The sequence below is a fragment of the Rhipicephalus sanguineus genome, chromosome 2, assembly GCF_013339695.2.
Source record: "Rhipicephalus sanguineus isolate Rsan-2018 chromosome 2, BIME_Rsan_1.4, whole genome shotgun sequence".
Lineage (NCBI taxonomy): Eukaryota > Metazoa > Arthropoda > Arachnida > Ixodida > Ixodidae > Rhipicephalus > Rhipicephalus sanguineus.
This window is the reverse complement of record NC_051177.1, coordinates 102,790,048-102,806,355: the sequence shown is the minus strand read 5'-3', so window position 1 is coordinate 102,806,355 and position 16,308 is coordinate 102,790,048. Positions and strand designations below refer to the sequence as shown.

The following is a 16,308-nucleotide window of genomic DNA, read 5'->3' as shown; positions in this document are numbered from 1 at the left end:
GGAAATCAGGTGATCTACCAGATGGCCCCGCCAGTGCTTGAAACTGTTTCGAAAAAAGAAAAAATATACGAATAATATGTAGTGCGAGAATTCTTCTTAACGCATGCAGTATTACGTGGCAGTAGCGTAGAATTTCACCAGGTGTAGAAACATACGAATTACGCAAAAGAGTGGGTGGTCTAAAGGCCTACCCATGGCAAAGCGCTCAGGCAAAATCAATCATCATCGTCATCGTCAGCAGGAGCAGCAGCAACAGCATCAACACAGTGGGCAGGTGACGTGTTGCCTTACGGACGCGTACTGGGTACTTTGGAAGAATTATGGCGTAGTGGGCACTTCGTAACGGTACTTGCAGTATGCAATAGGCATTCTAGGATAGTTTGATAGGGCCTATGTTAAGCGCACAGGCGTTCGTTTCCTGGCGGCACAGTTGAGGCGTCTGCCGAGAAACGAAGCCAGGATAGCGATAGTGAAGGCGATGCGAACGTGGCCCAAATACGCTATCGCGTTCTACTCTTGAAGGCGAAGATCAAATGTCCTCCAAATTTGTTACTTGTAATAGTATTATCAATGTTAATATTTAGCCGAGAAGTGCAACTACAAATCCTCTAAACACCGCGAAAGATACTAGCTAGCATCACGTTGTTCTAAGTATTTTATTACATGTATATCTGTTTCACACTGTTAGCAAAAGTAAGCCGAGATGGGAGTAAATGGCTTGTCCTCTAGCGCACGCCCTGATGGGGGTTTTAAAAACACCGTCCGGACGGAGTAAAAAATTTACTCCCCAACAGGACGGGGTTTTTGGATGGACAGAGGGGAGTTTTTGTTTACATCCATAGGGGAGCTTTTCCAGGTAAATATGGGAGTAAATTTTTATAACCATCAAAAAGAAAAAAATGCTTTTCGCTCTTCAATTAAATTAGCATCGAAACACGCAAACTGGATCACATGTACACAAACATGCACACAACGTTCGCAAAGTAATACAACACAGGTGGCATTTACTGATCTGCCTTCATTTTATAACACCTTTGCTCTTCATGAGCCTCACCATATGGTAAACGATATCCTATAAACAAGTAAATAACTCCGGAAAGGGAAATAAAAAACGGAGTAAGCAGCTGCACTCATACAAAGGAGTAATTAAGAGTTTCAAAGGGGCCCCGCAACACTTTTCCAAGTAACCATCGAATGGCTTCATTAAATGAGGTTACCGCCTCACGACTCGACCGCCGCAAAAATTTTTACAATCCGTCAAGTACGAGCGGAGCTACAGAGATTTGTCGCATGCCGCAATTGCTCTCAGCGAACACACTGGAAGCTAAGCAGGGAGAGATGTTACGTCACGCGCGCGTGACGTAACATCTCTCCCTGCTTAGCTCTCCCTGCTTAGCGCGCGTGACGTAACAAAGAAGTTACGTCACGCGCGCGTCAGGACCTTGAGCACGTTTTCTTTTTTTTTCCCTTCGAACGAGCGGCTTACTTTCAGTGTGATCGCGAGCGAGCGCCGGCACGTGGCGGCCTCCCGCGGCGGCCACGGTAACTATGCAAATCACGATGCCCAAAGCAGCCAATGGCCCTGAATTTGGTTATATGGCATCATTTGTAGAAAGAAAAGGGAACGATTTCTAGCTAACTTTGAGAATTAATTGTAAATTCCAGGCAGCGGGCTGCGCTATAATGCTTGGCTCAAGTATTCTCGGGAGCCTCGACTACCGATCGGCAGCGTTTTCTGACCCTGCTGAAAAAGTACTGCAGGGCCCGTTTAAGGTCTAGTATACTTCAAGTTCATAAGAAGTATTTCTGAGGCTAAGAGGCATATTAAACGTCCAGTTGGTGGCAATGCAATGAAAGGACGCTCCCGAGCATGAAACTGCTGCTGGCAGTTTTAGCCAGTGGCGAGTTTGCGAACATGAAGGTTAGGGTCTACACTGATTACAGTTCCTCGACGAAGAAGGAGCGTGGCTTATTTGGGTGCGTACCGGTAGGCGTCTTCGGAGACGTTGATTCTGCCTTTCTCTCCCGTGGTCTCCGTCCGGCTGGTAAGATTGACGGTGTTGCCGAAGAGGCAGTAGCGCGGCATCCGCTTTCCTATCACTCCGGTCACCACCTCTCCGGAGTGGATGCCAATCGTCACTTGCTGCGTAAAGAGCACGATGGCAAATCAGCGCTGATCACACATACGGTGGTGTCTCAACTAACGTTAAACGAGGCATAAGAATGTTCCCATGAACTCTAAGAGGACGCGACCAAATGCATTTCATTAAATATTGCATGGAGCAAGCCACACTATATTTAATATTCTACTTAATTGCATAAGTCGTAAAGATTAATACATCAGAAAAGTTACACGCCACGTGACAACTATATATCAGCCGCGCCGTCCAGTACTTACCACGCTCTGGTCGTCGTTCATCTTGACCTGCTTGCACAGATCCATGATGTCCAGTGCCAGGCGGCCAATGCATCTCGCGTGGCTCTCGCATGGCTCGGGCAGACCGCTCACGGCCATGTACTTGTCGCCAATCGTCTCCACCTGCGAATGCGCAGCACATGGTGTGGTTTAAGGCCTCGCCACCATGCATAGAGAGGAGGCAGCGCGCCTAGCGCCCACAAGCCAACCTTCTCTGAAGCTGCCACTTGCTCGTGTTCATGTCACAACCATAACCAAACCCCGACCATAATAGCTCTGCTGTAAAACAGAAATTGACAAGCGAGCGCGCCTATAGCGTCCGCAAGTCAACCTTCTCCGACGCCCCTTGCACCTCGTGCTCCATGCTCTGGTCACAATTCCCAGCATGCTCCTGTTTCATTTCTTATGCCTGCGCTTCAAAATTGCCACGTGACGCGCCCTATTTTTGTTCCTCCTCCGTGCACGCATGTATACGTCACCTATCAACAGCGGAATTGTTTAAGCCGAGTCCGTAATCCGTGAACAAAAACTATCATCATCATGAACCGGCACGCGCTCTCTACGTCCTCTTCTTCCTCTTCATATTCTGCTTCGCTCACAGAACACGTGCACCGATTTGCCCGGTGCACAATTCTGATAACTCTTATGGGGGAGAGAACGAGTACAGAGAGAAATATAGAGAGAAAGATGAAGAAAGAGGTACAAAGAAAGAGGAAGAGAGGTATTCTTCGCAAAAAAAAAAATTCTTGACGAGGCGGGACTCGAACCCGCGTAGCCACGATCCGAAGGCGAGCATCGTAACCACTCGGCTATCCAGGCACGCTAGCGGAGCATAACATAGCTTTGTATAGTAAAGCAAGGGGGGGGGGGTGGCAAATGGAAGTGAGGGTGAGAGTAAAGCATATCATAGAAAGAAAGAGAGAAATAGAGAGAAAGAAAGGGAAGAAAGACAGAAAGAGAGAGAATGAAATAAAGAGAGAGAGAGAGAGAGAGAGAGAGAGAAAGACGAAGCGCGAAATAGAGACAGAGAGAAAGGGAAGAAAGATACAAAGAGCGAGAAAGAGAGATAATGTAATAGATAGAGAAAGAAAAGACAATAAAGAGATACAGAAAGAAGAGAGATAAAGAAAAAGAAAGAAAGAAAGAGAAAAATAAACAGAAACAAGGAAGGCCGCCCAGCTCCGCTGTTCCTTCAGGCTTGGAACCGCTAGTGCGAAGCATTCTCAATTTCTTTCTCGGTAAAGACTCTTTTTAATGAGGAAGGAGCGTTCGTATAGTATATAATCCTTAGGTAATGCCCGAAACCCTGTGCGCACACATCGCACCATTGTATTGCCGCCGCCACTATATTAATGAGAACTAACCGACAATAATGCCAAAGAAAGTATAGGGGATGTTATTCGTTGTAATTAGTATAAAGTGTGAAGAAAGTAAAGTGGAAGGAAGATAACTTGCCGCCGGCAGTAATATTCTAGCCGCCACCATGAAAGATGAATTGCGCGTTATTGCTGGACGTGCGCAACATAAATATATACTATAGTTTATTCGCGCTTTGAGACGATTAGTTAGCTGCACCGCCTTCGGAATCGGCACTCGGATACCTCTAATTACATCACGTTAAAGAACGTATGCTGTTTACGCACTTGTTAGAAGGACGAAGGGGATGTAGGAGCGAAATTTATATGCTTAAATAAGCGCACGATAGTTGTGCGGATGGATCTGTCACCTTGTACACGTTAGGGTTCTTCTTGGGGTCGGTGAGGACGTCGAAGGTTGTGTAAATGTCGTTGAGGAGCTTGACTATCTTCATGGCCCCCTTGGAGTCCGAGTGCTGGGCGCAGTAGGCGCTGAAGCCGACGATGCCGCTGAAGAGGATGGTGACGCAGTCGTACTTCTTGGCGGCCACGGGTCGGTGATGGCGGAGCTCGTTGGCGACTGACGGTGGCAAGATGGAGTACAGGAGCCTGCAAGAGAAAATATGTTGGGGCATGAGTGGCTAATATTGCGGTTATTGCTCTACAGTTAGAGCACATTAATATGTTTAACTACGAAGCAAGTTCACGGAAAGTTTAGATATCTGTAGCCATAGGTCGGCAAACTCACTCATGAGTCGACTCACTCAGACTCACTCAGACTCATATCGAGACGTGAGTCTGAGTCTGAGTAAGTCCGGGTGAGTGAAGTTTTTGTGAGTCTGAGTCCGAGTGAGTTCGGTTGGGAAAAATTTGGTGAGTCTGAGTCTGAGTGAGTCCGGTTAAGGAAAATTTTGGTGAGTCTGAGTCCAAGTGAGCCCTAAGGGCAAAATATCTTGCATGAGTGAGCCTGAGTGAGCTCCACATTTTTTGCCGACCTATGGTCCTATCTACCCTACTTCAGCATTACTATCAGCCTTATGTCGGCTCATGTTTATACTCACGTATAGTCCCACGTACTTCAACGCGCTACCGTTCATACGTCAGCTCAATATTTATTGATCAGAGGCGTGAGTTGAGGAGGGAGAGGGGGAGGAAGTGCCTTGACCTCCCCCCGCAAACTTTTTCACGGGAAGTTACTGATAAAAATATCTCGTGTGAGTCATCTCTTTCAATAAAAAGGTCCTTAACTGAAAACTCAGATAACTCGTATTTGAAGGTACGAGATCAAAAGATGCTAAGTAGCGCACCGATTATGCGAGATATTGGCGTTAAAGGGCATTGACATTATGGTAGAAAAAGGCTAATTATTAGCTAACGGACTCATGAGTCGACTCACTCAGAATCACTCAGACTCAGATTGAGCCGTGAGTCTGAGTCTGAGTGAGTTCGAGTGAATTATATTTTGGTGAGTCTGAGTCCGAGTGAGTCCGGATGAGGAAAAGTTTGGTGAATCTGAGTCCGAGTGAGCTCTAAGGGTAAGATATGTTTCGTGAGTGAGTCTGAGTGAGCTCCACATTTTTTGCCGACCTATGTCTGTAGCCAACTGAAGGTACAGCTATGATTTTGACAGCGCCGGTTATGGTATACAAGAAAACACCGAAAGCTATCCGTGAAGCCGAAGCAGCAACCAACTTTAAGAGAATTAGGGGCCCGTCTTCTACAGTACATAAGGTTGCTGCTGGCATAAAGTTCTGGAGATGAATTCATGCGATCTCTTCTTAATTAAGCAGTTAGACGGTTAAAGTCCTTGCAGCGTAACGTTTCAAGCAAACGCTCCTTCGGAATGTGTTCGGCAAATAAATCTTTTTGGTATACAGCACCGATAGGCAATGGGCGAAGACGCAGTGGTCGTTTTCATGCTCTGTTCCATGAGCCAGACAGCGCTACCACTTAGCAATACACAGTGCACACGTATACGCGGCCCCAATGATCGCTGTCAGACCCCTCATTGCTTCACGATGGGGCGAATACCTCTACCCTACGAACAAGTCCCAGCCCACCTGTCCGTCTTTTTCTTCTCGTCCTCGAGCTCCCGGTATGTCTGTTGGAGCTTGTCGGTGAGTATCTCGAGGTTCTTGGTCAGCTTGTACTCGGCCTCGAACTGCTCGGAGAGGAGCACGAGGTCTCGTGTGGCGTCGTGCAACGGGATGTCGCTGAGGTAGAGGCCCCTCCGGTTCAAATCGTCCAGGTTGAGGACGCTCGGCGAGCACAGGAACAGCATGAGCTCGGTCTCCGGCACGTACAGCATTTGGCCCTTGAGGCGCATGCGCGTGGCTCGCTCACCGGATTGGCCGGCCGCGGCCCGCGTGCGAAGCACGTACACTGTGTTGATGTGCGCCAGGATGTTGTCGAATGTCAGCTCCATGTGAGGCCGCACCAGCTCCATGAAGTCCGAGATGCGGCTGTTCTCCTGCGTGTAAGCAAATGACCCCGTCGTATGCCTTATAGTATTGCTCGGTGGCTTCAGCACCGTCAGCGCGGAAAGGCCTTTGCGTGTTCGTCAACACGCCCTTTCTTTTTGCAGGTATACAAGGAAAAGGGATCTTAAAGGGGTCCGGAACCACTTTTTCAAATATTCATCGAATGACCTCATTATCAAGAGTTTATTGGCTCACGAATCAATTGCCCCAAAAATTTCTCGAATCTGCCAAGAACGAGCGGAGTTACAGGGATCATTGTCACGTGCTTTAAGTGCTTTCTCTTTTCTCGTCCCGACGAGCGCGCTGGAAGCTGCACATGGAGGGATGACACGGGGTAAAGTTACGTCAGTGCGCACCATGACCTTGGGAGCGCGTGATCAAACGCGATCGCTCTCACCCGCTGTGATTCCAGTGCGCGCTAGTGTGGCTGCTGTGTAATGTTAGCAGACTATGGAGTGCGGCGCTGGCACGTGACGGCATCCCGTGGCAAGACGCGCATCTGATCCAAACGCCGCTCTTGATTTATGTCAGCTAGGCCAATAGCATGGTATCTGTTGTGTGACGCCAAACAGCAGGAGCCGGCAGCTGCAAAAAGAGTGAGCACAGGCCTCTGTATGAAAAGAGGGCCACTTCGCACTCCGCTTCAAGACGCTCCTTACCGCGCATAACTGCAAGATTTGGCTAAGCTGTTCATTGTAGTGTCTGCTTTCCGCAGGTGGTATTTCTTCACCAAGGCCGAGGGGTACGTGGTTCATGACCCCTTTAATTGAGAGAGATTGCACTTCTTACGGCCGTACTTTCGACCATAAATATAGCCGGCTGAAGAAACACATATAGTTAGCTTGCTGCATCCGCACCTGTGCAAGGGTGGGCAGCACACGAGTCACCGAAGTGCCGGCCTGCACGACGTTCAGGTTCCGGTCGAACATGACGTGAAAAGGAAATGCGCGGCAAAACGTGGCCGGACTGATCTTCTTCTCCTGCAGCGACTCGGCGTCCAAGAAGTCCTCGAGCTCGGGCTCCGGCGTGCGCGGACGCTGACCAGTTTCCCGGATGGCGAACTGGACGTGGTCGAGGCCGTCCTCCTTACCCTGGAGCTGCTCCACTTGCACCTCGGTGTGGTGCAGCTTGCTCGCCACAGCCTGAACATGCGATAAAATTTAAGTTTATTAGTCGTACGGGCAACGGGCGACACTCTTGTTTCATTTCCGAGCATTTCCGGTCGAGCACTTCCGTTGTAACATATGATTGCTAGGTGGGCCAGTTGGTATCGCGCTTTCATATAAAACTTTTGAGCGCGAATAGACGACGTAGGACTAAGAAGGGAAACACACACCAGAGCGCTTGTGGTGTGTGTTTCCCTTCTTCGTCCTACGTCGTCTATTCGCGCTCAAAAGTTTTATGTGAAAACTTACTTACGGTTTTCCGAACAGAAAATGCAAAAAAAAAAAATAAAACTGGTACGAAATCAATATTTCTGCTTCAAGTTAACAGTTATATCAGACACATATGATATCGGAGAATAACTTTACTTAATATAGGTGCAATTTAACTTTCGGAATAATTAATGAAAACTAATTGAATGAGTTCATTGAAAGAGCAGACGCTTTTCTTGTGAGCAGCTGATAGTTTGCATATGGCTCCTTTAGGAAGCATATAGACGAGAAAACCTGGGCCAGGGGGCTTCTGAAAAGCGCCCCCTTTTTCGGAAATCTCGTTATGTGGTCGGCGTGCGTTCTGTCTCGCTGCAAGCGCGCGCGTGCTTTCTCTCTCTTCCTCTCTCGTTTTCTGTTCGCGCTCCGCGTGCGCTCTTCAAGGCGCTCGTGCAGGCGTTCTCCTCTCACGCTGTGCTGAGCAGCAGTGCGCGCGCTCTTGCTCGCGGTGCTCATGTGAGCGCGCTTGCGCGCTAACCTCGCGCTGCGCTTGCTCTAGCGTTATATTAATGCGTGTCGTGATCTCGCGGGGTCGGTGGAGATGGTGTAGAGCACGTTTTTCAAGAGACTGGCTAAGAATTACCTCGAATGGTAATACCCAGATGGTCGAGAAAATGAAAGGTTGAAAATAAATTAGTGCGCCATGCTCTTAGAATGGTGAAAAGAAATGGCACCTTGATCGCGCAGAACATTTATGACGAGAACTTCTGCGACCTCGGTATTCCCGAGGATAAGGTGGACTGTTTTCCTCGTCCTGCGGTTACCGAAAATAGAATAGTGCGAAGAAAAAAAACACGACTGCTGTTTATTTCTTTCCAATATCATTTCAGAGGAACGTTTGAGCCACATTGCTAAAATATGTGGAAACGAAGATGCTTACGCGCGCGAACACACACGCACACACACACACACACACACACACACACCACACACACGCACACACACACACACACACACACACACACACACACACACACACACACACACACACACACACACACACACACACACACACACACACACACACACACTGTTTCGGCTAGCAGCCCTTGAGCGAATGATAACATATTGTGCTGCTTTGCCTCAGAATCACGGGCGAGATTTTTTAGTAACCAATTACAATGGCTTTGTACACAGTAGTCAATGTATAGAAAGAACGAATGCTGCAATATCCCTTGGACCAATATGGCCTCTTTACGCTTTTGAAATAAAAAAGGAAAAGTTAAGTAGCTTGAGCGCCCGCTTTTGCTAGGCACAAACATGTTTGACATCATATAGTCCACTGGATGAGCGACATTTATAAAACGATCAGAAATGGTCTTTGTTTTGGTGAATACTGCGTACAATAAATGATACAAGGACTTTCAAAGGTTTATCAGAATAAACTAATCGAGTTAGTAATGATAAAAAATACAATCGCCATTACTGCATTTATGTGATGAATCTAGAATACAGAACCCGTTCTGTAACTCGGCTGCCTCACGGACTCGCAGGCCGCAAGTAAGGTTATCGGAGAGCACCAGTGCAGATACGCAATCGCGATCACTGTGTTAAATATTTCGCGGTAGGCGCAGTACCGCAACGAGTTTTCACTTCAGCTGGTGTTCCAGTGTGCTCTTTCCTGAAGGTAGTGAATGGGAGCGATGATATGGGAGGAGTCGACTAAACTTGCTGTATGCGTAAGGACCACACGGTCTGCCGTACGAGAATGATCAAAATAAGACACGCAAAATAAATGACGATTTGAATCTGCGTACAGCTTGGCGCTTGTTTTGCCTGTGCATTTCCCTTGAATATACAGTTTCACAGTTCAATTGAGTGCTTAAATCTTCTCAAGGCTGATGCGGCACTGCACGACATAAGAACAGTGCGTACTGACTTGTGAAATGACGTGGCTTTATTTGCAACTTCGAAACGCAATCACCGGCAGCACGCGCTCCGCCGAAAACGCGCGCGCGGCAGCACGCAATCGCTTCCGCGGGCGAGTCGACGACACTCGAGGTTTTCAGCGGCCCACCAGGGGAGTATCCGGCGCTGGCGTCGCGCGCGCAAACTTTAAGTTGCCTCTAAAGCTGCTGGGATCGTTGCGGCGCCTGGCGGTGCGGGTCTCAACGACGCACTTCTTTCTATGTGGCCTCTGAGATCAGCTTCGAAGGCGCGCGAAACACAAGTTTAACTTAACGAATACACCAGGGCACACGAATGCCGACGCGCGAATGCCACTACCAGACATCAAAGTCAAGGATTACGGTCGCTTCCAGATATTTCGGTAATTTCACCAATGATTGCGGTTACTTTACGAGCAAATGAAAAGTTCTTACGTTTGTAACTTTCCTCCTGCAATATAAGCTAGACGGTATATTTCCAGGTCTGGATCTTCCCTCACACTATAGTCTAGGACAGAGATCGTCATAGGCGTGCGCAGGGTTCCCCCCCGGGGGGGGGGGGGGGCAAAGGTTCATCGCAGCGCCCCCCCCCCCTACTAAGTCAATGCTTGGGGCAGATTTCGCGCCCCCCCCCCCTCTTAGGTGACTAGACGGGTCAATGTACGGGGCAGATTTTGCGCCCCCTCTTAGGTGATGAGGGGGGGGGGGCGGCCGCCCCCCCTAATCTGGTGGCGGTATCACCGCATTTTCTTCACCTCCACTTCATTTTGATTTGAAAGCCACATTGAAAGTTAGCGCGTGCGGTGCGCTGGAAATGTGAAAGAACCAGCTGTTTCTGTGTGTTTAGACATACAGCCTGACGTCAAACTAAATCCTTCGTCACCCCCGTGAAGTCGCAAAAAGACCGCTCATAAAAAGAAACAAGAAATGAGAAAGCTCAAACCACGTGATGAATTCGGCCCTGTTTTGACTATAATCTTGCGTACGTCGACATCTCGCATTTTTGTGTTCCTCTTCAGTATCGGAATCCTCGTCCCAAATAAAACGAGCAGGATGTTGGCCATCATGCAGTATTTTGAGCCTGTCATTTCTGTCAACAGCTCGTGCAAATCACAAGCAGCGACCCTCCGCGTGCGCAGCGCCAGGGTCAACAGCCGGGGAAAAAGATAATGATGAAAGAAAAACATCATCTACTGAATCGAATGGCGACCGCAAACGCCCCGTGTGTAACCTCGAGGAAAAGCTTGCCTTTTTTTTTTTATCTTGCATTCGATTTGTGCGTGCAATTGCTTTCCCGTTCGTTCAACAGAATTACACCGCGCTAGAGGTCGACGAACTGTTAAGCGAAATGTTTGCGCTTACACGCGGAGGCGAGTTTGAATAGGGACCGCAACGATTCCTGGAGGTCGGATCATTTCGCCATGACAGTATAGGTTAAATACGTGTTGCTCCCGCCATCGCGTCGTCGCATTATCCGAACGTGCGCGCGCAGCCCGTCACAGGAGCAGGATTGGAATGAGAAAACACGGCCGGAGGCTACAGCCAGTGTCTACGACTAGCTGTAAGTATACCTGTGTAAGGGTCGAAGAGGCCGAAGGTTGCAGGAGTGCTTTCCTATTATTTGGACGTATGCGGTTTCGCTTGTTTGTGAAACACTTCCGTGGTACGTAGTAGACACGCGGGCGAAGATCGTACAAGCCAGTGAATATTGCGACAAAAGAAATGGCAATGATCTCGTATTCAAATCAAGAAAGAGCGATCGAATAAAATCTTTTCTCGAACACGGGTACGACAAGGTGGATGTAGCGTGTTATTAAACGAGATCAAATATTATATTTGAGGGTTTTTCTTTATTATTTTTTTTTACAGACAGAAACTGTGGTCGATGAGAAAAATAAACGGAGTTTTGACGACCGCCTGACCTGCATCTCGCCAACCTATATAACTGCAGGAATGACGACGTATAGCTGCTGTCGCGTCTCTAAACGTAGTTATCATATGTATATATAGGTTAGGTTTGATATATGACCTGTGTGCACCGTTTAATGTGCCGTCGCGATCCCAGTCAAGGCGTGTCGCCAGGCGAACAGCTCTAGCTTTCGCCAAGGAGCCTATCTCTCTAATTCTGTGTGCGTGTGTTCGTCGAGGTGCGAAAAGTCAGAGAAACACAACAGAAGAGCGAGTTTCAAAAGAAAATTGACTTGACGATGCAATTTATTTCGAGTTCCGCGGTGAGAGTGAGAGTTTATGTGCGTCTGTGTGCGTGTACACAGTGTCTCTGAAGGTGCCCGACAGCCACGCAGTGAAAGGGAAGTCGCGGTCACTGCTTACTTTTCTTTTTTTTTTTTTCTGCCCATGAAACTTCGTAGGACGCAGCGTGCGAAACCGGTTCAGTGTATATACACCGGTACACCGTCGGAGAAGCGGCAGCCGTCGCCGCCGCGGAGAGAAATGATGTTTGCAAACCTCGAATATAGCAACGGGTGCCACTTTCGCGTTTGGAGCGGCCGCGAAAGGAAAGCATGCACTGAGTATCGAGTCTCATTTCGGGCCTTCGGGGAAGAAGAGAAAAATGAAGACGAAGTGGGCCCGAGTGGTTGTTGCCCTACCCCTGCAGCTGCATGTGCCTTTACTAAGGCAACACGAAACCAAATGACTGTATTTCTATGTTGCCAGGAGGCAGCTATAAGGACGGCTGCACGCTCGTACGCACGAAGACAAACTGTAACGCGAGCAATTTGTGCATAGAGTGAAATACGGTCGCGTCTCTCGTGGTTACAGGAACGTAAGAATTGTAGAGGCCTTTGCGATGACCACCTTTCTTGTCATGCCTTCACGCTCTCATTAATATGGAAATAGGTTTACCGAACTAAGGGCAAGCTCATTGAGGTCCTCATGGGTAGTCTTCTTCCTTAACATAGGACGCCTCTGCATGAACGAAACCTTAAGGGTGAGTGGGTGGCGTAGATAGGTGGTGGAAGTTTATTCGGAATAAAACCCTCATTTCACACAGACCCTTGAGCCATACTTACAAGAATGGAACTTAGAGCCTCTTTACTGCAAAAAGCTTGAAGTACACGCCTCAAGCGCTAAACTGCGGCAGAATTCACAAATATGTTTGTTCGTATAGTGTCGTATGCTGTTGGTCGGCCCCTCACTAATGATATGCCATGCGTCACAGTTAGTCGGCATCTGTTTTTACCAACAACAATAGCGTAAGTATCTCTTTTTTTTTGCATGCGTGAACTCAGTTTTCTATTCGTTTGGAGCGGCGGCGAAAGAAAAGCATGCATTGAGTATCGAGCATCATTTCGGCCATGCCAGGATTTCGTTACGTGTGTGTGCGTGTTGCGGGGGGGGGGGGGGGGGGGGACGGGGGCACCACCGAGTTCCTTCGGGGAGGGGGGCAGGGAGACGGGGATCTTATTCGTCGTGTTTCGACATGACAATTTTGCTCTTGGGGAGGGGGGACCAAAAAACAAGGGGGGGGGGGGGAAGCAGGCAACACCTTCGGGGAGGGAGGGGGACTCCCCTCGCCCCCTTCTGGCGCCACCCCTGTTGCCAAGGCCAGCCACCATCAAGATTGGCTAAAGTTTTTCTCTTAGGGACAGTAAGACGTTTTGTAACTATACTATAGCAGGACAAGCAAAGCCAAGCCCTTCATTTGTTCCGTCTCTTGTTCATTGTAATGCACTGTTGCTCAAAATTTCTTTTTGTTTTAAAGAAGTACTGCAAACAAGCGCACCTTGACGATACCGATGACGATGGGTTCGAGTCCCTCCCGCTCGGAGTAGTAGTGCAGGAGCAGCGCCCCGTCCCCTGGCCTCTCTGTGCATCGGAAAGAAGGGGCGCGCATGCCCGGGTAGATGGTGGCCAGGTGGTCGTGCAGGGCATCCAGGTTCTGCAAGAAGTCACGGGGCGTGGCACCCAGCACCTGCAGGATCTTGTCGTAGCCGGACTCCTGGCAGAAGTCGAAGAACATGCGCCCGAACATCTCCAGGATCTCGTCGGCCGCAATGCCTGTTGGGGGGCACGTAAAGCACGATTTAGCCGGGTTATACCGGCGTCTAAAAAGAATTAATCTTTGGGCTAGTTGGTCGTGCATAACAGGCTGAGACATAATAGACAAAAAAAAAAAACGACGAACGCAAGAAGGAAGACGAAGACAAACGCCTGTCTTTGTCTTCTTCTACCTTTTTTTGCGCTAATATGTCTCAGCCAGTTATACCGGTGTCACACGGTCACTTTTGATCGCGACAGGGCCTGATCTTGATCAATATTCTTGATCGTGATTGGCTCCGTTAATTAAGTCGTAAAAGGGTGTCAATCACCTGAGAAACTTGACTTCTGACTTAATCGCGATTCCTCTTCTGTACATAATAGTTGCCGTCGCAAAGTAGTGAACAAGCACAAAACTATACAAATAGGCACATGGAAGAACACTCACGCACTTAGTGCCAGCTCTTCGATAGAAAAAAAAAAGGGTCCACTCAACAGAAAAGTTCACAAAACACAAATATTAACGCATACGAAATGTCCACACATAACATAAGAGTTCGCCAAGATGTCACAGCCGATCATTAGGCACTCGAAAATTGTCTTGTAAGTGACGCATTCTTATTGTAACCAAGTTTGCACGAACACGATAATACGAGCAACATGTAGCCAATAATACTGGACGATAATTATTGTTTTTTTTTCTGCGAGCGATAGTTCAATAACGTTGAGTTCACATAACTGACCGAGGACTTTTTCAGCCGCCAGCACGAGGCTGTAGGTGATCTCGTCGTCGTAGACTAGTCGAACCAGGAACTGGCCCTCCATCTCGATCTCGGCTTCCCGCCTGTGGAAAGTCAAGGGAGGAACCGTACATGTAGGAAAGCAGTCGTACCACTCCCCGTCCTATCTATATAACTGTGCTGTACGAACTACGCAAAATATTACCATTGATCGCACTTTCATAGAGGAATCGTTCATAACACGAAACCGGAACGTGTCTCCGCAGAAGTAGTTGCAGCTCTGTTGGACGCCGTGCCGGAGGCGTACAGCGTAGGAGTGACGATCCGAGCCATCACTGAGAACCAAGGACAACGCAGTTCTTGGGGGAGTTGTTCTAGATTCTGGCTCGGGCGCGTAAATGGCACAACATCGAGCTTTAGATTGCTCGCTTACATAAAGCAGAGCATAAACCTTTATTTATGACATTCCCTTCAACGCCAACACCTAAAATGTCCAGTCCGTGTACTCTTATTCAGAATCACTTTAAAAATATTTAAAGCGAAGTGAATTGAGGAGTGATATCCTGTAATGTCGCTCGCTTCTCATAGCGCAACGTATACTCGCTTCATCATCATCCACCATTATCATTATCATCATCATCGACAACAATGACAACAACAAAGTATTATTTTCCGGAAGTATCAATCTTCGATTAGTTCCAAGAAAGCTTTTCTCTTTTCCCCAAATGAATGGCCATTAAAAGCCAATAATAATAATAATAAATGACAAAAAGAAACGCTTTATACTCTTCTTTATTTTTTGTTTGCTTTAATGGGATGTGTTTATGCATTGGCTAACACTGTTGCACATTGGCGTGTTTGAAACATCAAGAAGTGAATGCTTTAGTTAGATGATTTCTGTTTTTTTTTTTTTTTTTTTTTCGCACGCATGTATACGGCCACGCCAGACCGGTCCCGTCACGATTTCTCGCTCTTCGAGACCACCGAGTTTGATTAAACAGGCTGCGCTTCCTCCAGGTTTTTATACGCGGCTTATCTTTACCGATCTCGCACGCTTGTTGACCATCTCCGTGTTCTTTTTCTCACTCGCTCATAAAAGAAACGCGCGCTACTTCCACACCGTGTCGTCCCTAGCGCGGAGTATAACAAAATACGCAATCGAACAAGAACGACGCACGCTAAACTACACACTCGGCTACGGTTGCGATTAAAGACGTACAAACGGCCCCGCCGCCGCCCGCTGTTGCGCGGATCGCTTCGAGTCTAATCTCGTATTTGTGATCAGCAGTGGGAAAGGTCTAACCGGTCAGTGAAGGAGAGTACCCGGACAAGACTCGAGTCTCGTCCGAGGAGAGATGGGATCCCATCTCTATCCTCCTCCTGTGTATACCACGTACGAAACAAAAAAAAAAAGCAAAGGGTGTCAACGAAAACGAGCGCTCAGTGATCGCGCGCGCCCACCAGCGATAGCCATTTCGAGGCCTCGCGCCTCGCGAAAGGCCGCGCATGCTCTTAGATAATTCGCACATTGGCTTCATCCAGCAAGTGCGCAAGGACGCTCCGCGAAGTGTCACACCACGCACAACGACCGCACCCCATGCAGCAGAGCTCGCCGTACACGAGACATACATACTTTCTTTCTCGCTTATCACTGTTTCCTTTGTGCTGCGCAGACGCACAGCTGCCCACGGACCTCCCCCGACGTTACCACGCTAGAGCAAATACTTTCCTCTTCCATATACATATATACACACAGATAACACGCGCGCGCGCACGCAGGCTATATGCCTGTCGGACAGAGCGTGGATGACCGCGCTCTACGTGGGCTATAATGTCTCCGCGCGCACAAGAGAAGCAGCGGTGCGCTCCGTAATTACCGCGCCTTCGTTCTCGCTACCACCGGCCGCCCGCGCTCCAGTTTGAGCCTGTGCGCGCTCGCTCGTCGCGTGACTCATTAATTGCGACAGCGACGCCGCCAAAGTGCCGACGAGACGGTGCG

General features: G+C 48.4%; 1 protein-coding gene across 1 annotated transcript in view; it reads right to left on the bottom strand.

Moving 5' to 3' along the window:
* LOC119383493 (guanylate cyclase soluble subunit beta-1) overlaps positions 1 to 16,308 on the bottom strand; it is a 35,003-nt gene that overhangs the window by 3,167 nt on the left and 15,528 nt on the right. Inside the window, exons 3-9 of the mRNA XM_037651659.2 lie at positions 14,313 to 14,413; positions 13,316 to 13,590; positions 7,109 to 7,393; positions 5,832 to 6,241; positions 4,143 to 4,380; positions 2,399 to 2,539; positions 1,986 to 2,143 (exon numbers count right to left, since the gene is read on the bottom strand). Coding sequence (XP_037507587.1) covers positions 1,986 to 2,143; positions 2,399 to 2,539; positions 4,143 to 4,380; positions 5,832 to 6,241; positions 7,109 to 7,393; positions 13,316 to 13,590; positions 14,313 to 14,413 — 1,608 coding nt within the window. The remainder of the gene's footprint in view (positions 1 to 1,985; positions 2,144 to 2,398; positions 2,540 to 4,142; positions 4,381 to 5,831; positions 6,242 to 7,108; positions 7,394 to 13,315; positions 13,591 to 14,312; positions 14,414 to 16,308) is intronic.